Here is a 24182-nt window from a genome sequence, read left to right as displayed (position 1 = left end):
CTAGTTCGCTAATCTCTTTGGCTATTACCTCTGAATTTGGCTCTGTGTTTCTTATTTAATAAGACTGTTTAGAAATTTGTCTACAGATTAACTCTAGTTTCTTTTCAGGGAGTTACAGGTCATTTTCCAGAATTGACCATGGAGGGTGGTGCTCAAAGTTTCTAATAAAGTAAATGTTTAACAGATTGGATTATAGGATAAATATTAGCAGAATTTTTTTTGGTTACCTGGCAGAAAACAGGTCACTCCCTGATACCAACAACAGAACAAATCACAGTTCTATAACTGGTGTGATGTGAAGATGGGCATATTAAGAAAAGCTCAAGAACAAGCCTATTTAGTGTGTTTCTGTGATGCATAACTTTATTTAAGTATTTATATTCCCCTGGGTGTAAGCATTTCTGTTTCCCATTGGAGACAGTCATTCAGCCACAATGGCCTTTCAGGATCTCTTGAATCAAGTCGGAAGCATGGGGAGATACCAGATCCTTCAGATGGCTTTCCTTCTGATTTGCAATGTCATGGTGACTCCTCATACTGTTTTGGAGAACTTTACTGCAGCCATCCCTGGTCATCGCTGCTGGGTCCACATCCTTGACAATGACACTGTCTCTGACAGTGAGAGTGAAAGCCTGAGCCAAGATGACCTCCTGAGGATCTCCATCCCACTGGACACCAACATGAAGCCAGACAAGTGCCGTCGCTTTGTCCAACCACAGTGGCATCTCCTTCATCTGAATGGCACCTTCTCCAATGTGACAGAGCCAGACACAGAGCCCTGTGTGGATGGCTGGGTATATGACCAAAGTATGTTCCTCTCCACCACAGTGACTGAGGTAAGTGGCTTCAATAATATCACCCCCTCAGTGAATTTGTCACTACAGTTTGGTAATAGCACAAATATTATATATTGTTGGAGCTTATTTACTGCCTGATAAATTGCAAGAGTCTTACTCAAAAATTTTAATGACTCAAACATAAAGATTTATGTTTCTGATCCTTTTGTTCTAGTAATGAGCTCATGTTAAGAAGTAATACTTAGAAGAAAATTAGACAACAGACCATTTAGCAAAATAACAACAGTACCTTCTTCCTCAGGACCTATCTCCTTCTAAGTCATGGGATTCTAAGAGGCTTTACATTTTCAGGCATGAACTTCTTCCTCTGTAGAAGTCTTCAAATCCAATCAGAAATGGTTGTTTCATATAACAGTCATGTCACTATTGCACCTGTGACCATGCTGTCATGTAGGTTGGTATTGCAGTGTGTAGGGTAAAGTGCTAGATAAGGCCATTGACAGCTTTTCTATACCTACAGTCTACATAGCAACATCTGCAACTATGAAAAGTAGCCAACAAGGAGAAATTTTCCAGTTTGATTTGACAGTGTTTTCTATGTTATGCAAAAAAAGAAGTGTGTGGTGTCTTCAGGAATAGGGTCTTAACATTTACTTACTGTACGTATCCATGAGCAATAAATAGTAACAGCCTGTGTACTTTTGGAGGGCTGTGGGACCTACTGAACAGTAACTCCTATAACATTATTTCTTATGCCTGGCACTGGGATTGCTGCTTAACATCCAAGGACTTTTGGGAGCATCATTGTCCACCCGAGTATTTTACTTTCTTTCAAATTCCTTATTTTAAATTATATTTTGGAATTGGCTTACTCAACAGTGAATTTTCATAACATTTTACAGACAACCTTCAGAGAGATGTTGGAGGGAGGTGTTGGAGGGAAGAATGAGTATGATGGAAGTAATGTGATTATATTTTAGTTTAAAATTTTTAAGAGCAATAAAAAGAATTTGAAAGATGAAGAAACATCCTCATACATGAACTCACAGAAATAGTGGTTATTTGTGTAACACCAGCACAAGATCAAGCCAATCAAAATTCCAGCATAGATTGGAGCAGAACTCAGAAGGCCCCACTCCTAGCTGAAGATCTATTAGGAGTTGATGGTTGCTAGAGGAGGGACTATTACCCTACTTTAGAGGAATGATCAGGACTAGGTTGCCTATGCTCCAGTGCACATACAGGCAACATTAAGCAAATAGTAGACTATACAAAAAGGACTTGAGGTTTGGAAATGGGTGTGTTCCAGAATTTCAGAGGTAGTTGTAGGGGATATAAAGGTTGGATAATATCATAGTGCTTTGCATTCATGCATGAAATTTCAAAGAATAAATTAAGTAATAATCAGAAAATATATGTAAAAGACATAATTCTTGTGTGTCTAATTAGTTTAACTGCCCAAGTGTTGTGACAAGCAAGCACTATTCAGATTTTATTTAAAATTTAAAACACATAGGAGGTTGTACAAAGCCACAGTTGTGGCTAAATATGTAGGTCTATGACAGAATGCATCTGCAGCACTTGTGAGGACCAAGATTCAGTATTCAACACTGCAAAATATTCCCAGTAGTTCACATTTTTTATAGACTAGAATGTTGGTAATTGCTAGTACACTGCACTCATGCAAAAATTTATAAATAAATAAGTTAAACAAAAACAATGATCAGGCTCTAGTTGTGCTGTACTCTGAGAGGAGTCATAGAGGAGGCTATGCATGGATGAATGTGAACTGGTATAAAAAAATTAAGGTTCATGAATCATTGAATTCTAGGGTAACTGTAGATGAATTTCTAACCAGTCTTATTAAATAAAGAACATGGATCTAAATATATGGGTGAGCAATGAAAGATCAGAGAAACAGAACAAGCCATACCCAACCACACCTTGCCAAATCCTCAGCTGATCTTGTTTCCTCAGACTGAAATCCTCTGAGTCCTCACCCAAATGGATCTCAGCTGAACGTCTGCTAAAAGTTAAAAGCTAAAAAGGCTCTAGTTCCTGGTCCTCATGCCTTATATACCTTTCTGCTTCCTGCCATCACTTCTTGGGATTAAAGGCATGTGCCACTACGCCTGGCTGTTTCCAGTGCGGCTTTGAACTCACAGAGATCCAAATGGATCTCTGCCTCTGGAATGCAAGGATAAAAGGTGTGTCCACCACTGCCTAAACCTATGTTGAATATGATGACTGTTCTGTCTCTGACCCTCAGGTAAGTTTTTCTTGGTGTGTAATATATCAACCACAGCCACATTTGAGAACTTCTTAGCATAGGTTACAAGTTACTAGTATAACCTATGTAACTACAGAAAGACTACTGGGAGCAGATTTATTAAAGCTATAACTGGATAGGAAATAATGAAAAGGGAAGGTGGAGAGGAAGATGGGTTCAGTGGAATAGGAAGCTCATGTTGAATAATTTGGAACAAATTATAGTGACAGGCTGTCATGCTGATTTCCTTCTCTTCCAGTGGGACCTGGTGTGTGGATCTCAGCTACTGGATTCAGTAGCTAAATTCGTATTCATGATTGGAATTTTGGTAGGAAGTTTCCTAGGTGGCCAATTATCAGACAGGTGAGTGTCTGTACTTTAAATTTCTCTCTACATGTGAGTATTTTCATCATCTGTAACTCATACACTCAGGAAACAGTAACTGCAGATAATGTTCCACTGGGTGTACCTTTGACACTAGAAATGACGAAACATGGGCAGACATTTCAGTTGGCGTTTAAAAGTCTGTGTGTTGTGTTGACACAGAACTAACATCCCATTAAACATTGAAGAGGTCAAAATGATTAAGAGACAAAGAAAAACATGGTTTAGAAAAATGAGAAAAGTCAACCTCAGGGATTATACAAATGCTTCCTGTGTCTTCTTTTTAACAACTGCATTACTTTGTCTTTTCCTCAGGTTTGGGAGGAAGTTAACCCTCACATGTGCTTTACTTCCAATGGCCATCACTGGGACCTGTGCAGCTCTGGCTCCCACCTTCTTCATCTACTGCTTACTTCACTTCCTGAAAGGGATTTGTATCTCAACCATATACCCGAATACTGTGATGCTCAGTAAGTCAAAGCTTTTGATGGACATTGTTCAAGCTTTTGTTGATGTGGATGTCCTTCCCACCATTAGGAGAATTCAAGATTCATTTTTCTTTCCTTTAAGTGATAGAATGGACAAGCCCTAAATTCAAAGCCCTGATGACAACCTTGACACTATGTGCTTCCAGTTTTGGAAGAATAGTAATGACAGGCCTGGCATTGACATTTCGAAACTGGCACCACCTCCAGCTGGTAATGTCTGTGCCAATATTTTTCTGCCTTATACCTGCAAGGTATGAGCTTTCTTTCCTCCTCTATGTTTTGCAATCCTGAGATGACCATGTCCATTAAATCGGGACATAAGAAATGCATTTGTCACTGTCTCTGTGAACTCATATATGTGTCAGTCCTGTTGTGTCCACAAGACAATGTTTATTGTATCATTACTCCTCTGGGTGATACAATTACAGGAAAAATTATTCATGGGTTCTTCATTTAGGGAACAGACATATGATGAATAAACATTCTCTACAGCCTAACAGGAAATTTGGAAATTATCGGGAGAAACATCCTTCACATTCTAGTTCTATGACCTCCATTAAAACCTGTATCCTAGTGAGGGGGACAGATCAATGTGACTCCAGGTCTTCATTCTAGGAGTGCAGATGCTCTGCATGGCTGAATCATTTCCTGTTGTCCTAGGCAACGTTCCTCATGATATCAGATTATACATTTTGTTAAAACTGAATAACTTATAGGTATTCATTTTAACACTACTATTCAAGAATAAATTTAGTATAGAAAATGACTTCTTCAGAATTTATGAACAATATCTTCTTGAGTAGGTGGCTGTCAGAGTCAGCAAGATGGCTGATTGTGACCAACAAACCCCAGAAGGGCTTACAGGAACTTAGAAAAGTTGCATGCAAGAATGGAGTGAAGAATTCTGGAGATGCCCTAACCATGGAGGTGAGCATAATGCAAGCTTGTTATGACATAAAGGAAACACAAGCTTGACATGTGTATGAGTTAGTGCCCAGGAAACAATGTGCCATCATTAAATCATTCAAAGAGGACTTTGTAAAACAAAATCCTTCATTGATGATTCCTTTCACTTTTAAACTTTTTATTAGCATATATAAGTTATACATAATGCATTAAGACTGAAATTTTATATGTGCATATACTGCATTGATTTATTTATACCCCCTGATTATTACCAAACGTAATGAATCTCATATACTTCTTAACTAGTCCTATTTCTACCTTCTTGTATCCTAGTCTCTCTTTTTATATCTTCTTTATTGTGATCTAATTTGTCCAGTTTAAGTCATTTACAGAAACATTTTGAGGATCTACCTACAGGAACATGGGCATCTTAGAAGTGGGTACATAACTGAAGAAATGTCTATTTATCCCTCAGCAACCATTAGCTGCCAATGTATCCTCAGAAGGGAGTATGGCTTTATGAGCTCCTATGCCCTAACAATGACTAACTACATACAGGTTGTGAAATGGAGATGGGGCTCATGAGCACTTCTCTCAATAATGTTAGCATTCAGACATGCCCCTTGGGGACCCACCCAGCATCCTGACAACATCATCTTATATAAAGTCCTCTTTAAGAGAAAACCCCTACCCATCTTCTCTCTCTTCCTTCCTTTCTCCTGACAGAAAAGGCACACACACCTCTATCTCTCTCTTTGTGTCTGTCTCTGTCTCTCGATCCTCTCTTCTCTCTCTCCCTCCCTCCCTCACTTTCTTTATCCTCTCTTTCAATCTCTCTTTTTCTCTCTTTCCCTCTCTTCCCTTCTACCTCTCCCCCAATAAAACATTCCATGTGGGTGTTGTGTCTGCATGGTGTTAGGGACTTTCTGCCATGCCCCCTTGGCCACTGCTGGCCATGTCTGCATGGCATATCTCCCTCACCTGCCATGGAGCACATTGGCTCAAACCCACCAAAGGCTCTCTCCTGCCATTTTACAAAAAAATATACTATCTACCCCCACAGATGGTATATTTACTGGCATAACAATGGCAAGTCTTATGCAGGTAATCATAGCTGATGAAAGTTCAAGATTCCAATGCATGTCTATAAAAGATGGAATCACACATTTTCCATCACTTCTTCTAAACCTTTCCTCTCCCTTTTCCATGACGTTTCTGTAACCTGCAAGGGGGTGATAGAGACATTTCCCTTGGAGATAAACACTGAATAGTCACTTACTTTGACAATTGTGAGTCTTCAATGACTTCTACTCACTACATACAAAATCTTTATTAAGGCTGACAGAAGCACTAACCTATGGACATGAACAAAGATATTTAAAGACTATTTAATTTTTTAGTGCTAAGAAGATTCCATTATGAGCCCCAGATGCCAGACGTGGACTAGTATTAAATGTTTTCATTTCTGAGTTTCAGTCCTGTAGGTACAGTCATTTGTTGTTATATCCCCACACTTCTCTTTTGAAATAGGAACATTTATTCTAATCTCTTGAAGTGTAGATGTAAATCATCTAGTTTATTATATAAAAGTTTGGATTATGAAGGGAAGAGCATTGTTGACATATTTTATTGATTTTCAAAATAAAGAAGTATTTCACGGGGCACTGAGAAAGAAAGAGACTCCCTTGAGTATCAGATGAACTTTGGACTTTGGACTTTTAAATGATTTGTATTTCTCCATAGACTAATTCCTATCAGAACATGGAGATAAGAATTGGAAAGTTATGGCTGGAATTTATTTGGGAGCTGGATGGCAGGCCTCCCAAGAAAGAATAAAAACAACAATATCCAGTAGATTCTGACCTGGTATTCTGTGAGTGCCCAGTATGCTCCAAAATGCTCATCATTTTGTGAAAACTAAACAGTTCTTGATGCTCTTGCTGAAGGTTGTGAGAACCACCATGAGGGAAGAGCTAGAGGCAACACAAACAAAACCTTCTCTGCGTGACTTATTCCGCACACCCAACTTGCGAAAGCATGTGCTTCTCCTGTGCCTTTTGAGGTAGGCTTCATACACTGACTCTTAAAATGGTAGAGGGATGAATTTTCCCAACCACAGAGTTGAAGATAAAAATGAGGGATTTTTATATCTGGTGGTATTCTAGAGGTTTGGGATATAGAAGCACAGAACTAACTATAGAGTGAGGGGTATGCTGTTTACAACACCCTGGCAGGGTTGTCAATGCAGAATCATGATGAATCTTCAGTCATGTTCCAGACTTCTCTGCATTTGCCATTTGTTATTCTCTATTTCAATGGAAATAAAAATTTTAATGTAAATTACACAAGTATATACTTTTCAATAATAGATACAAATGTAAAGTTATAATATCCTCACTTGGGGAAAGCCCAGTTAAGAACCCAGTCCACTTGCAAATGAAAAATTAGTTTTCTCCAATGGAGTCTCACCAAGGAAACAAACCACTCTTAAGGGTAGTTCCTATTCCCAACAGTACATGGCCAGCACAAAAATAACACAATGGTATCTTTGGAGGGGTTTTTGTTTCATATTGTTGTGTCAGGGCATTTTTCTAATCTTACAGATCATTTGTGTACACATTATGGCTTCCCGTGTTTTATAGGATCCTGTGTGTTTGAACATGTGTGTCTCTGCATCTGTATGTGTTTCTGTGCTTTACTCTTTTGCTCATTTGTTCTATCTGTTCGTTTGTCCTAATCAGAACTTTTATTGTTTTATCTTACCTTAGTTTATTATGATTATTATAATCCTAGAATTTTCATGATTCCTTAGATGCCTGTGTGCTTTCTAAAAAGAGACAGAAAGGGTGTGGACCCACATGGAAGGGAAAGTGAGGAAGAACTGGGAGGAGTTTGAGGGAGTAAAATTTAATCAGAATATGTTATATTAAATTATACCTGTTTTTAATGAAAAGGATCCCTGAAGCTAGTTATGGTCAGGATGTGCAAGAGGGCTATGGAGAAATTGTGAGGAAGAATTAGGGAAGAACACCATCAAAATACATTGTACATATTTGAAAAATGATTAAGAAAATATTTTTAAAATTAAAAAAGTTATAACCTTCACTAAGATCAAGTTAGAGGAAAAAATGCTAAAATCTGATTGGATCTATTATACATTCAACAAACACTCTGCCTCTCCTTAAAAATCCAACAGTAATATATCCTGTCAGAATAAATGATTTTAGGATGATTATTACATTATCTCTCAAGTAAATACAAATAGGTCAAAATACAGATAGGCCATCATAATTGAACAACTAATAACATCTTCTTGGGATAATCATATTCTTGCCTTTGGATGTCAACTCTAAGTAGTATGATGTGACTCTCCTCTTTGTTCTTACAGATTTACAACAGCAATTCCTATATTTGGCTACAGCATCCACCTCCAACACCTGAAAAGTAATGTCTTCCTAATGCAGTGTCTCTCGGCTGTAATGTCCATCCCAGCCTGTGTTGCTGCAATGTTTGTACTGAACCACATTGGCCGTAGAATAAGTCAACTGTTCCTCTGTTTCCTGTTTGGAATCACCATCCTGGCTACAGTGCTTGTTCCTGAAGGTGAATAAAGTTGGTGGTTAGAGGGGGAAAAATACCCAGTCCCTTTCATCAGTGTTTTTCAGGTCCTACTTATGAGAAAAAAAAATTACATCCCGAAATTTTTCAGTAAGCAGATATTTAGGAACTTTCCTCCATTCAGACACTGAGAGAAAAACCAAAACCAGTAAGTTTGGTTTAAATATGTGAAAGTCTAGTACATTCAAGAAGTATCTAGAACATTGGAGCCATTTATTCCCACGTTTCTACAGGTCAGTAATAGATCATTTACTCATTGTTCAAGTACATTTTTAATTAAAATGTAATTACATCATTTTCTGCTTTATTGTCCTCTCCAATCCCTCGGAAGTATCTGCCCCTCATTCGTTCTCAATGACATTTTCATAGCAGTCATGTAGGTTTCAGTTCTTATAATTCTGACCCAAATGATCATAATGTACTGTCACATCCTCTGTCCCACTGAGTCTTGTTGCTTCAACTTCAGTGACAAGGTGTTTCCCAAACTGTATGAGTGTAGTCATGACTCTCGGGACACTGCAAGTTCAAAGCTGATTTGCAGAGTTGTATCAAGATAATGAGGATTGCTTGTGTTGAAGTACAAAACAAGTACAAGGAAGTCAGAGTGGTCTAGGCAGCAGGACGGCCAGACTGAACCTGTGGTGTCATGTGGGTGTGGGCAAGGAGCACAGTTCCCAGGCAGTCCTGAAGGTGTGCTGAAGCTCGGGACTGTGGTATGTTTTAAAAATCTGCACAACTCCTGGATGTCAGCAGCAAATCCCTTATTCTTGAATCTTGAAACACCATGTCAAATGAAACTGATTCCAGCTTGCCCACGTCTCTCCTTCCATGACACCCTTCTACCATACTGAAATATAAAATGAATAATATCTCATGTGAATAATTGGAGTCACCCAAAATGCAAGTGCCATGAGATATACAACTTCTATTCTTCTAATTTTTATTATGTTTTTATAGCATTTATTTTGTTTCTGACATTCATGCAGGTGAATGTACTATGTCAGGTTCACCTTCCATCCTTCTTATCCATGGAACATTCCTCCTGAATATTCAAATGAGTACACAGTACTCTGTAATTTCCCCATGACAACCCTGTATTCTGTTGTAAGGACAGTGAGATCCTGGGTAGAAAACATGAAAGTCGATGAGTATATCCTTGATTCACCAAGCTCTCAACTTCAACTTCTGAAATGTGTCAGAGATACTGGGTGTAGGAATACAGTGAACCACAGTGTTAATTCTTCTTAAACCAGTACGTGCAGCTAGGTCACCTTTCTTAAATTATTAACCACTTTTACTCTCTGTATTCTCCACTTACAAGTAGAAAGTAAATTCCTTCACCTCAGAATGACCATTGTCCCTGATTTTTCTCTCCACAGAAATGCAGACCCTGCATGCAGTTTTGATAACACTGGCAGGAGCAAATTATGTTGTGATTATTAACAGTAATATTCTACATTCAAATGAGCTACTCCCCACCGTGATCAGGTACATGACTTGCTGTAAGCACCTGGGTAGTTATCAACAGCAATCAATTGTAGTGATTACAACAGTGACCGAAGTTTCTAAGAATTGGCTTTTTACAAGATAAATTAGTCCAACTGTACTCCAGTTGTATTAACTAATAAAGACCTCATGGGGCTATTTGGAGCTACCCAAAACATAAGTGCTGTGAGAAAAAACACTTCTGTCCCTTTCATTTATAATTAGGTTTTTATGACAATTGTTTGTTTTAGCAATTTCATGCAGATATAGACTGTACTGTGGTTGTGTTCACCCTCTATCACACTTACCCACGTGCCGTTCCTGCTGAATAGCTTCTTCTCAGCTGATGCCACTTCTACCTTCACACCTTTGTGTGCATGTGTCTGTGGGTATGTGTGCATCTGCACAAATGCACACATGCACTCGTACACCCCTGCATGTGCTCATTTACATGCCTTAAAGTGGGTGTGAGTAATGGATCTGGTCATCACATTTTCACAAATTCCTTTTCATCTCTTTGTCCCCTCTTCTGCAAGCCCTTCTTCCTGCCAGTAGAACTCCTTGTCCTCGTCATTTCAGTACAATGCCAAATTCTAAGCTGATCCTGTTTCCTCAGACTGAAAGCCTCTCTGTCCTCATACAAATGGATCTCAGCTGAACTGCTGCTAAAAGCTAAAAGCTTAAAAAGGCTCTAGTTCCTGGTCATCACACCTTAGATACCTTTCTGCTTCCTGCCATTACTTCCTGGGATTAAAGGCTTGTGTCTTTCCCAGGAAAGACAGGAGATTTCAAGTCCTGAGATTAAGGTGTGTGCCACCATGCCTGGATTCTATGTATGACTAGTGACTGTTCTGTTCTCTGACCTCAGATAAGTCTATTGGGGTGCACAATAGCTCAACCACAAACACGTACCTATTTCTTTCTGAGCTGTGTGATGTCATACATTCTAAGTCCATCCATTTTCCTACAAATGCTGTAATTTCATTTTTCTGGAGAGCAGAGTACTATTCCATTCTTATATGTATTTATACAGCACATTTTCATTATTCATTCAACTGTTGCAGGACAACTACTTTCATTCCAGTTCTTTCCTATCATAAATGTGTCTACAATATACATGAGGGTGCAGATATTTCTATAACAGAATGTGGAGGTCTAGGGGTTTATGTCCAAAAGTGCAATTGCTAGGTCCTTTGGTAGTTATAGTCTTAACTTTTTGAAAAAACTGCAAACTGATTTCCTCAGTGGTTGTATTAATTTGCACAATACCAACAGTGAATTAGTGATTCTTTCTCAGCACATTTTCTCAAGTATTTTTTGTCAGATTTCTTCATAATAGTCATTCTGATCAAGGTGAGGTGATATCTAGAAGTAGTTTAAATTTGACTTTCCTATACTAGCAGACATATTGGATATCTTTTAAAATACTATTGGCCATTTGTGTTTATTTCTTTCTTTTTAAAAGCTATCTATTCAGTATATTTGTCCATTTGTTGATCTTCAATTATATTTATTTGGCGTTTAATTTCTGCACTTTATAAATTCTGGAAAAAGCTGGGTGGTGGCGCACGCCTTTAAATCCCAGCACTCGGGAGGCAGAGGCAGGAGGATCTCTGTGAGTTCGAGGCCAGCCTGGTCTACAAAGCAAGTCCCAGGAAGGGCGCAAAGCTACACAGGGAAACCCTGTCTTGAAAAACCAAAAAATAAATAAATAAATAAAAATAAATAAATAAATAAATTCTGGATATTCCATCGTTTTCTGAAGTGTAGCTGGTAAAGATTTTCTTCAAAGCTTCAGGCTTTCTGTATACTCTGCTAATCATTTCTTTTGCTGTGCAGAAATTTTATTTTCACTTAGTCTCATATGTTGGTAACAGGATTTGATTCTGTGCCATTGGTGTTCTATTGGTGTTTGGAAAGTTAGCTTGCCTCATTATCTTAAATGGTCTCCATTATGTTTGTTCTAGACATTTCAGATTTTATGTTTTAAGTTAGAAGTGTTTATTCAATATTGAAATGATTTTTGCACAAAGCGAAAGAATCAATTTTTATTCTTCTGCTAGTAGTTGGCCAGTACCAATGGGTGAATAGGTTATCTTTTTCCCAGTGTTTATTTCTTCCTCCCTTGTCAAAACTCACTTTTTTTTAGCATAGTTTTGACATTTTATTTCCAAGTCCTCTGTTCTTTGCCACTGATCCTCTCTGTCTGCTTTTATGTGAGTCCCAAGCAGTCTTTTCACTATAGCTCGGTAGTGTAATTTGAGACTGCGTATTGGAATACCCCCAGCACTGTTCTTACTCTTGGGGTTCCTCTCACTAATCACAGCCTCTGTGGATCCATATGAATTCTTGTATGGAGTTTTCTAAACATGTGAAATATAACACTAGAATTTTGATAGGTATTATATTTATTCTGTAAATTAATTTTAGTAGTATAGCCATTTCCACAATATTAATTCTGTTAACTCAGGAATGTGGAATGTCTTCCAGTCATCTAGCTTCTTTTATTTCCTTCATACCTTTAATTTTCATTGTAGAGGTCTTTCACATCTTTGGTTAGATATATTCCTAAATCCTTTTGGGGGGAATTATTTTGAATGGGATGTATTTCCTAGTTTCTTTCACTGGGAGTAGACTGATGGTATAAATAAAGGATACTGACTTTTTATAAAGATTTCTATTCTGCAACATCTTTTGGTATTTAGTAGGTTAAAGAATTTTCTGGTAGAATCTTTTAAGATCTTTTGTCAGGGTCTGTCGGAGTGCAGCTCTAACCTGTCAAAGGGTTCTTGGGGTAAGGAGAGGAGAATGAGGAAGTATTAGAAAGATAAGAGACATAAGAAGGACAGAGACACAGGATAGCTTCGTGAAGGCCCGGGGTCAATACCCAGTCACTTTGAGTTTATTCCAATGGGCTTTTTAATACAATGCCAAGGAGCAAGGCAAAAGACATTCCCCTTTCAAAATCAAACCACAATGTACAGCCATGTGCAGACCCTTCAGAACACCTGGTAACCACACCTGTGGCCAAATCATTCATTATGCAGCCCTACTAGGTAAAACAAGCTCAAATTCTCTGACCTTGAGTAAGGTCTTAATAGGAAGCCTCTGTGGGCATCCACAATCTATTAAGTAAAGAATCATGTCATATGCAAATAGGGATAATTTGACTTATTCCTTTACTGATGTTATTATGTATTTTATGTTTTTCTCTGTCCTAGTTGCTATAGCTAAAACTTCAAGCACTATATAAAATAAGAGAGGAGAGAGTATGTTTTCTTGTCTCACTCTTGATTTTAGAAGTATTGCTCTCAGTTTTTCTTCATGCAATTATTGTATGAAGCCATTATTATTTTGAGGCATGTTCCATATATTCCTAAAGTTTCTAGAACTTTTATCATTGAAGCATACTGAACTTGTCAAGTGCCTTTCCAGCATCAACTGAAGTAACTATGATTTCTGTCCTTCAGTTTTTTTTATGGTATATTATCTTTTTTGCCTTACATATTTTCAACCGACCTTGTCTTCCTGGGATGATATCCACTAGGTCACAATATACAATCTCCTTCATGTATTCCTGAATTCAGTTTGCAGTTATTTTGTTAAGAGGTGGGAATGGGGGGTGTTTTGGGGGGGAAGCTTGGTGGTGGGAAGAAGGAGGACATGGGAATCTGTGGTTGGTATGTAAAATGAATAGAAAATTTCTTAATAAAAAAAGAAAGGGTAAAAAAATTTTTTCATATGTTAATCAAAGAAATTGATCTCCAATTTTCTTATTTTTTCTTTCTTTTGTGGTGTTTTTACATGTTTGTGATATCAGAATATTACTGGATTTATTAAATGGATTTGGTAGTATTCCTTCATCATCTATTTTAAGGAACAAATTAAAAAGGATGGGTCTTTGTCTTCCATGAAAGTGTAATGGAATCCAGCAGTGAATCCATCTGGTCCTAGGCTTTACTTTGAGGGAAGACTTTTAATAACAGCTCCAGTCTCATTGCCTGTGATGGGTCTGTTTAAGTTTTCATGTCTCAGGGCTTTAAGTTTGGTAGGTGATAATCATTTAGAAGTTCCTTTACCTCTTATGGGTTGTTCAATTTTTCAGAGTATAAGTTATTGCAATCAGTTCTAACGATGTCTGTATTTTACTGGAGTCAGTTGCAATGACACCTTCTGAGCTCTGATCTTACTAATTGTCATCTTCCCCCCTTTGTTTTTGTCAGATTAGCTAGGGGTTCATTAATCTTACTACCTTTTTGAAAGAAGGAACTTTGTTTGTTTGGCTTCATAAACTGTTCTAATCTCAATTGCAGTAATTTATTCCTTATTCTTTAATGAAAATATGTACGCAAAACTCCTTACACTTCATTATTCTGTGTCAGTTCTCTCTCTACACAGCTTCTATTCTACTCTATGCCTAGCTCCTTTCTTGCCTGATATTTCTCTACATTTATGTGCAGTCCCCTCTAAGTTCTATCTTAATTCTCTCATTTTAGTTCTGCCCCATCTAAGTTCATCCATCTAGTTCCTTTCCATCTTAGCTCCTCTCCCATCTCCTTCTTTCTCTTCTTGTTCTTCCTCATCTTGTTCTTCCCCATCTGGCTCTTCCTCATCTTCCATCTTGTTCCTCTAGTACTCTCTTCTAGCCCTTCAATCTAGTTCCTCCCCATCTAGTTTGTTCCTCTCCAGTTCTTACCCATCTAGTTCTTCCATTCTCTTTTCTCTTCTCCATCTCATCCTCAAGTTCTCTCCTGCAAAATCCTCTTCTAAGTCTCCTTATACCTCTCCATGTCCTCATCTCTGAAGTATTTAGTTATAAACACAAGCAATAGCAATCCTCTGGCAGAGCAAGGTCACCAGGCTTGAATTCTCCCATGGTCATAAAGGCAGATAGGAGTTTTCCCCCAGGCATTAACCATCAGGCTTTCTTTTGCAACCCAAGGAGGAGTGATACAGGAGGAGGTCAACTGAGAGCTATTGATTGGTTAGTATATCAGAAAAAGGGAATGTATGTGCTCAAACTACATTGCTAGAAGTGGTTGGTAAAAATGTTAGGAGTCTATAATGTTAGAAAGGCTGTATAAGAAAGGATGGTCTCAACCAACATTGCACAAGAAATAAAGCTATCCGCCTGACCTAGGAAACAGGCATCATTTCCACAGGAGTGTTATCTTAGTTCAGGAGATCCTTTGGCTTTAGATTCTTTATAGGTATTTTAGATAAGTACACTGTTAGGAGTTCTTGAAAGCACACATAGCATTACAAGAAAATCATTGAAGGAACAAGGAAAAAATACACAAAAGCTAAAATATCATCAAGACTCCTTAAGCCAAGACTTGACCTTCGGAAAAATCCTTGAACTTTCCATATAGTAGCTTTTGTCATAGTAGCTGAATTCAATTACATTTTCCTGCAGCCTGCAGCATTATTTAGTGTCCAAGTATTTTTTGTGGTCTCTGTAGTTTCTCTTATGGTTGATTTCTGGTTTTATTGTATTATGGTCTGATAGGAGACAAGGCATTGACTCTGTATTTCACTTCTTGGATTTGGATTGTATCCTATAACATGATTAGTTTTGGAGAAGGTTCCATTTACTGCTAAAAATGCATATGTCCTATATGTCAATGGAATATTTTATACATATATATACATATATATATATACATATATATAAATGTGTGTGTGTTTGTTGTGTTAAGTTAAGTTCATCCATAGTATACATTAGCTCTAAAGTCTCTATTTATACTTTGGAAGACCTAACTAAATTTGAGAATAGGGTATTCAAATCACTCACAATTATAACATCAGAACCTATCTCTTCTAAGTAGCTTTGATTTGAAGTTTGGTTTGCATGATAGCTACACCTGATGTTTACAACTGTTTGGCAGTTTGTTTTCTATCATTTGACAGTGAGTTTTTTTAGTATTTGCTGGATGAGATGTTTCTTGGCCACAACATACAATTGGTTCTTGCTTTTATAATTCTCTGAATTGGTCTGTGTCTTTTTAGAGGTGAGTTTAAGCTAATTACACTTAAGTTTATTATGGAAATGGTTGATATTTACTAACAATTTGTTAGGTGATAGTTGGGTTTTCTGCATTATTGATTGACCAGAACCTGAAGGAATAAGGGTCCCAGATGGAGAGGTGACAAGAGGGGAGGTCAATGGGTAAGAGTATAATGAAGACAGAAAGCTGGGATCAGGAGGTCTACATTGGCTGATGCCTCATGACAGCAAGTTGAATGAAAAGGTACAGCATCCAAAGTACTGTTTGCAGGGGGAAATGGGACAGAGTCATCAGAAAGCTAATACATGATGGGATAAAGTTAACCAGAACCTAATCAAGCAATGTTGTGAAAAGAGATCACAGGATATCTCAACTATGTCACAGACCAATTACATAGAAGCCTTGGGACTAATAAGACCCAGCTGCAGACAGGACCCTGCCAAGTCTGCCCCTGGACAAGGACACAGAATTACCATTCCATTTGTTCTTTCATCAAGGAAGTTAAGAAAGGCTTGGACAGGCCTGGATCCCATCAGTTAATATTTATTTTCTTCCTCCAATATTGATTTTGAGGGTTTGCTGAGTTGCTATGTTGGACATGGTTGTTTCTTTCCCAAATGTACTTTATTTATCTGTGCTTTTGATTAAGTGTATGTATGCATGTATTCACATGAAGAAAGCTGCCTCTCATCTTCCTCCTTGCAGATCATTAACTAAGAACTTTCTGCAGTGTTCACCTGGTTGTCAGGAATCACTTTAATTTGTATCTGTCTTGAAATGCCCTCATTTCTCTATTAGTTTTTAAAGATAAATTTACTGACTGTCATGTATTTGCCTCACACTTGTTTATATTCAAATCTTGGAATATTTCATTTGATGCTCTTCTGACTTGTATGGTTGCTGGGGAAAAGTCTGGGATAATTCTGCACTGGGTCTTTGTGTGTGAGTGGAGGCCTTTCTCTTGCTGCTTTCAGGATTCCTTCTTTACTTGTGTTTTGACATCCTTGTAGATGTAACCATCTTGTTAAATAAGAAACACGGAGCCAAATACACAGTTAATAGCCAAGAGGTCAGAGCAAGAGCTGAGAGCTGAAAACCTTACCCTTCACTGCTGCTGCTGTCTTTCCTCTCCACAAGAGGCCTACTTCCTGTGTTCTGCCTTCTCATTGGTTGTAAACCCAGCCACATGACCTCCTTGTCACTGGCTGTCTGTACAGACCTCCAGGTCTTCTATGGTTGGTATTGAGATTAAAGGTGTGTGTCTCCATGCTGGCTCTATCCTTGAACACACAGGGATCCTCCTAGCTCTGCCTCCCAAGTGCTGGGATTAAAGGCGTGTAACTACCACCACCCAGCTTCTGCTATAGCTTGCTCTGAACCCAGGGCAACTTTATTAACTTACAAATAAAATCACATTTCAGTACAAATAAAATATCACCATACATCCTGACTCTAATATATCATGGAGTATTTCCTCTCTTATTTTGTCTGTTAGGAATTCTGTACACGTCTTGAATTTGGATGTCTGTCTTCTGTACATTTGGGGAGTTTCTGCTATAATTTACTTAATGGTCTGTCTATTCCATTTCATTTTTCTTTTTCTTCTTCAATACCATGAATTCTTGGGCTTGGCCTCTAGGACATGTCCCAGATCCAATAGGGATATGCTTGTGCTTCTTCTAGGAGGAATGTCTACATGGCATTCAGCTATGAGGACTGGTGAAACATGATGATATTGAATGAGTTGATGAAATTGTCAGGGTTGTGTGCCAAGGATCAAGGGTGGGACTAGATACTAAGCACCAAAGTGAACAGCTGGAGTCAAATCTTGGCCTTTTAGATTCTATGGACCTGCTGGAGGCAAGACACTAAACTTAAGAAGTGAAATCTGTCTGCTCTCAGAGGGATGTGGTTGGCACCACAGGCCAAAGTAAACTATGGGATTACAGAAATATAGACTCTTGGTCCTGGAATAACCTTTAACACTGGAAACTTCAGAATGCTGCACACATAATGGCCTCAGAGATGATAAAACCAAAGCTCCAGTTTCTCAAGGGATGCTGGGAACAATGGAGACAACTCTGCACTGAACTCTGAGAGCACTGGGCTGGAGACCAGGTTGCAGAGTCCTCTGTGATCTTGCAATAATGGGAAACCTGAGTGCCTTGTGCTCTCTGGTCCTATTGAAGCTGGAGGTTTGATCACCTGGTGATCTATTATCTCTCAGAAACTTAAGGTTGGTTACCTAGAGCTCAGTCTTCCTGAGAAAATGTAAACCAAGACACCTGCTCCTCTCTGTTCCTACACCTAATCTCTTCTCCTTTAGTATTTTTTTGCCTCCTTCTTGTTGACATTCCTAGTTTCACACCCTATACCCATAACCCCCACCACACACACACACACACACACACACACACACACACACATACACACACACACACACACACACACACACACACACACACACAAACACACACACACTTCCATAAAAGCTAAAATGTTAGAACTGCATGTAAGGGAACACATTATGTATGACTTTTAATTTGACCTAACAAAATTACTATCAAATAAAACAGATATTTCCAAAGCAAGTAACAAAAATCTTACAGTTAAAATATTCTGCACATTGAATCATGGTTAATGTAATCACAAATACATTGAGTTCCAGTTTGCTAGATTTTTTTCTGAATTATGCTTCATTTTCCAAGGGCAAGAGCATTGGGATTCACTGGTACTGCTGGTAATGTTGGGGCAGCTGTGGCTCCAGTTTTAATGACCCTCACGATGTACTCTGCCTCATTACCTTGGATCATTTATGGAGTCATCTCCATCCTTGGTGGCTTGGTTCCTCTTCTCCTTCCTGAAACCAAGAATAAGCCTCTACCTGACTCCATCCAAGATGTGGAAAATGAGTGAGTAACACCTCTACCTCCCATTTTAGAGGACTTGTATGTTAATGGTCAATGATGTGGAAAGCAAAATAGCATTCAAACCATCACTCTTCCAAGCAATCAGGCATTTAGGCTTTTTCCCATGTGGTCATTGAGTTTGGTATAGGAGTCTATCCTGTATCCCTTCATAAGGTAGATACAAATTGGGTTGGATTTCTCTAGACACAAAGACCAGCTCTACTAGGATGTGCTAGGAGATTTATTGATAAATAGGCAAATTTATGTCTTCTGCCCACTCTGCCTTCATGTAAAACACATAAAGCATATGTGTTAATGTGGTGTATGTGTAATATATATATATATATATATATATATATATATATATATATATATATATATGTGTATGTGTATGTATATGTATATGTATGTATGTATATGTATGTATGTATATGTATACAGAGGCCAGAGAAGGGCATTAGATGCTCAAATCATACTTTTCCCATTCTGAGGATTCCATCAATGAACCAGGAGCTGGTATGGAGACCAAAGAGTACTACAAAACTACAATTAGAGGCATTTATGTCCATGCCCAGATTTGTACACAAGTTCCTAGGATTTGAACTCAGAACCTGCTTCTTTTGCAGAAAATACTCAATGCACTGAGCTTACCCATTAATTCAACCATGAAACAGATGTTCTTGCCTATATTTCACAAGTATGCACAAATACAAATGGCATTTCATCCTTAAGAATCAGAATCATCTGTCAGCCCAGTGAGTGCTGGCAAGCTGTCTGAAACTGACAGTTTCTGAAGGCTTAGTGGTCTGCCATGATCACTAAATAACTTAGAGGAAATAGAACCAGACACAGATGACAGTGATTTTTGCTGTGAGATTCAGATCATCTTGGTTTCATTAAGTATGAAAAGTTCACAACAGAAAGAATGACAAAGTCAATAATGAGATTAAACAAAAAAGAATGAGGAGGATTTTTCAATGTTGGTATATTTCCTGTGATATTTTTCCTTCAAACCTCCTGAGAGAATGCTATGACCATCAAGGGAGTAAGTATCAAAGCTGACTCCTAGAGGTTACTAGGGAGGAGTTGGTTTTTATTTCCCCAGATTTACTTAAATTCTTTGGTAGGAATCTTAGACTTTACAAAAGCTGATGGATGAAGGATGAGATTGCTCTTAGGAATCAGGATATGCCTTTATTCTCTGTGTCCTTTCAGCTTCGTTTACACGTTGATGGTATTTGTTGTGTGTGTTCTAGGTGGAAAGGTTCAAGGCATACAAATAAGGAAGGTGCCATCATCAAAGTGACACCATTTTAATGAACTCTGAGAACTAGCCTCTGGTCAAATAGCAGGATAAAGAAAATGTCACTCAGAATGTGCTGTCCCAGGAGCATCCTAGGTATTAGCCAATTTTTCAATAAATGCTGATGCAAATATGGATTGGATTTTGTACCACTTTTCTAAATTATTATACATAAAACACCTATAATTATTCACAGTAAGAAATGTGGAGATGACACACAAGTGCCTGCCCTCGTCCCACACATTGGGGCAGCAGATGCCACTACAGTGAACAAATGTGTGATGGAGGTGTGGGAAAGACTTGTGGTAGAGATGGAGAGAAAGAGAAGTACAGCAGTTCATGTGCTGTGGATAGAGATGGAGGTTCAAAGGCTGTGAGGAACAGACAGATATGAGGAGCCTTTGCTGCCACTTGAAGCCATGTTGATGTCCTGGGTCCCTGCTGTTACTGGGGCCATCATGGAGTGGGCTTTACTGCCACCTGAGGCCATGGGGATGTCTGGGCCAGGGCTGTCGAAAAGGCCATGTGTAGCATCAATCTTAAAAGTTCTTATTGATAATATCAAACACAAGGCCAGATTTTTGGGGTGAATACTGGAAGATCAGAGAAGCAGAACAAGCCATAGCTACCTCACCTTGCCAGTTCTTCAGCTGATCCTGTTTCCTCAGACTGGAAGCCTCTGAGTCCTCATCCAAATGGATCTCAGCTGAACTGCTGCTCAAAAGCCTGAAAGCTTAACCTGCTCTAGTTCCTGGTCCTCATGCCTTAAATACCTTTCTGCTTTCTGCCATCACTTCCTGGGATTAAAGACTCACTTCTTGGGATTAAAGGTGTGTGTCACCATGCTTGACTGTTTCCAACCTGGCCTTGAACTCACAGAGATCCAGACGGATTTCTGCCTCTGGAATGCTAGGATTAAAGGCATGAGTGCCACCATTTTCTAGCCTCTGTATCTAGTGGCTCTTCTGTTCTCTGAACCCAAATAAGTTTATTAGGTTGCACAATATTTGGGGGAACACAATACCACCACAGCCATGTCTGAGTCCATAGCCCTGTCACAGCTGGGGTCTGTGTAGATGTCCATGGCCCATGATGCCACCAAGAACCACTCAGATATCTGTGGTCTGGACTGTTGCTTGATGCCAGTCAGATGTCTAGAAGCCCCACTGTAACAAGGGGCCAAATTGATCTGAGTGTCCTGTGCTGTCTCCTGTGATCATGGTGATATCCTGGTCCAGGCTGCTGCTGAGGGCTACATCTGGGTCCAAGGACTTACTGCAGCCGAGTCTGTGTTGATGTCCATGGTCTGAGTTACCACCAAAAGTCATACATTATTCTGTGGTCTGTGCTGCCACCTGAAGCCATGGATACAGCCAAGACCAGCTACTACAGAACACCATGTTTGGGTCTGTGGCCCTATAGTTGCTGGGGTCTATGTTGATAACTGAGGCCTGGGTTGCCATCAGGGATCATTTGGATGACTATTGTCTGTTCTGCCATGAGGATGTCTGGGCCTGGGGTACAACTGATGGCCATTGGTCCATGGTCCTACTTTAGCCAGAGTCTGTGTTGATGTCCATGGCATGTGTTACCACCAAAGGCTGAATGGACTTACACTAGTCCATGGTCTTTGCTGCCCACCTGAAGCCATGTTGATGTCCCAGTACCATGCTTATCTGATTCCACACTTCAATGGATATGAGAGATCTGGTTTGACCCCTCACTAGCTGCAGTACTCAGGACAGCTGGCCTCACCCCTTGCCTGGGCAGTGTGGGATAGCTGGCCCTGATGGCATGAGCTTGGGAGAGCTAGCCCCAACCCTTGTAGGCCCTGTGGTGACTTAGGCTTGGAAGAGATGCCACTGATGGCAGGTGGAAGAACAGGTCTTTAGAGTGGGAGAATGCCCCCACCCCTTGCCAGATGCAGCACTCAGGAGATCAGGCCCCACTCCTCCCCTGGGCAGCACTGTAGAACTGAACTTGGTGACATAGGTACCAGTGAGGAAGCTCTGAGGGTGTGAACTTGGGAGAGCTGGTCTTGATCTCACCTGGGCAGTGTGGGAAACTTGGTCTTAAAGGCATGAGGGCTAGGGAGCTAGCCCTGCTGTTTGCTAGCTGTAGCATGCAGAGAAGAAGCCTCTAGAGCATGAATGTATTTTGTCTTATCAATAAAAACCAGCAGTCAAATATCAGGGTAATAACCTGAAAGATCAAAGAAGCAAAGGAGCAGCCACCAGAGACTTCTTCCCTCCTCAGATTCTCTGACCAAAGGGGGCCGAGATCCTGTCTCGACCCACCTTATGTTCCTGTCTCTACCTCCCAATTGTGCTGAGATTAAATAACTGAGCCTCACAAGTGCTTGGATTAAAGGTATGGATAACCACTACCAGCTCTATGGTTAACTAGTGGCTAGCTCCAAACTCTGATCTCCAGGCAAGCTTTATTTGTCATAACACAAACAAAATACCATACAACAAGCCCCACACCTTACCAGGTCAGCACAGTAGAGCTGGCCATGGTGCCATGGGCAGAGGAGATATGGAGGGATGGGCAGATGAGTGAAATTGGGGTGCAAGATGTGAAATTCACAAAGAATCAATTAAAAAATTAAAAGAAAGAATTGTGAAGAAAATAACAATGTATTAAAGGAAATTCTGACAGAGTTTTTTTTTCATTTTTCTTTATTAAGAAATGTTCTACTCATTCCACATACTATCCACAAATATCCCCTCCTCCTTCCTCCCTCCCTCTATCCCTCTTTCCCAAGCCACCCCACATCCCCACATCCCCTAAATTGAAGTCTCCCATGGGGAGTCAGCAGAGCCCAGCACACTGAGCCTAGACAGGTCCAAGCCCCTTCCCACTGCACCAAGGCTGTGCAAGGTGTCACACCACAGGCACTGGCTTCCAGAATCCTGCATCCCCCTGCCTGGATGCCCCCCAAGCAGTTCGAGCCAAACAACCATCTTCCATATCCAGAGGGCCTAGTTCAGTCCCATGGGGGCTCCACAGCCACCATTTCATGGTTCATGGGCTTCCACTAGTGTGGCAGGTCATCTCTGCACATCCTCCCATCATGATCGACATCCCTTGCCTGCAGTACCTCACCTCTCTCTCATCGATTGGATTCCCAGAGCTCAGCCTGGTGCCTGGCTATGGCTGACAGAGTATTTTTATAGTCAGAGATAATTCCCAATTTCAGAATAGTATAAGGGTGGCCATCTTCCCTTAGCTCTGATGTATACCTCAGAAAGGTTGTCATGGCTGACTCTTTCATTGGGTTCTAGTCCTGGCCATTTGGCTGCAGTATTTAAGGGCCTCTGTGAAGCAGTGTACAACAACAGAAGGATTTCTGGAGGAAAGCTACTCATTTCCTGTGGCCAGTAAGGTATGTGGGGAAAGGAGCATGAGGAGGGATAGGGGGATGTAAAGAAGAGAAGAAGAGAAAGAGGAAAATGACAAGAATATACAAGTGGAATGGAGACAAGAACCAAACACTCTCTTCAAAGGTGTGTCCCGGTAAGCTGCAGGTCTCCAGAAACACCCCTGTGGTGGTTTGAACGAAAATGGCCCCCTAAAGGAGTAGCTCTGTTAGGAGCTTTGTTGGAGCAGATGAGGTATTGTTGGAAGAAATGTGTCACTCAAAGAGACATACTTTGAGGTCTCCAATGTGCTCTAACTGCTCCCAATGTCACAGTCCACTTCCTGATGCTGGAAACAAGTAGGACTCTCAGCTCCTTTCTCCAGCACCAAGTCCCACCATGACAATAATGTACTAAACCTCTGAGTTAGTGAGCCACCCAATTAAATGTTTTCCTTTATAAGAGTTGTCATGGTCATGGTGTCTATTCACAGCAATAAAAATCCTAATTATGACAGAAGATGACACCAGGGACTGGGATATTGCTCTGATAGGCCAGACCATTCTTTGGTTTAGAGGGATTTAGACACTGGGTTAGGAAAGCAGTGAAATGCTTTAAGCACTGCTCAATGGTCCACACTAGTAGGAGTATGG

The 24182-nt window shown here is 39.7% G+C and overlaps 1 protein-coding gene across 1 annotated transcript; it reads left to right on the top strand.

Annotated features, from left to right (window-relative positions):
• Positions 1-434: 434 nt before the first annotated feature.
• LOC118570592 (solute carrier family 22 member 19-like) lies at positions 435-20181 on the top strand. The gene is made up of 10 exons (XM_036169252.1): positions 435-836; positions 3326-3429; positions 3766-3920; positions 4021-4189; positions 4742-4865; positions 6791-6906; positions 8233-8447; positions 9842-9950; positions 18664-18867; positions 20121-20181. The coding sequence occupies exons 1-10, from the start codon at positions 435-437 to the stop codon at positions 20179-20181; spliced, it is 1659 nt and encodes a 552-aa protein (XP_036025145.1).
• Positions 20182-24182: the final 4001 nt, after the last annotated feature.

Source organism: Onychomys torridus, chromosome 1, assembly GCF_903995425.1.
Source record: "Onychomys torridus chromosome 1, mOncTor1.1, whole genome shotgun sequence".
NCBI lineage: Eukaryota > Metazoa > Chordata > Mammalia > Rodentia > Cricetidae > Onychomys > Onychomys torridus.
Note: the sequence above shows the minus strand (reverse complement) of the source record. Positions and strands in the feature narration are given on the sequence as shown.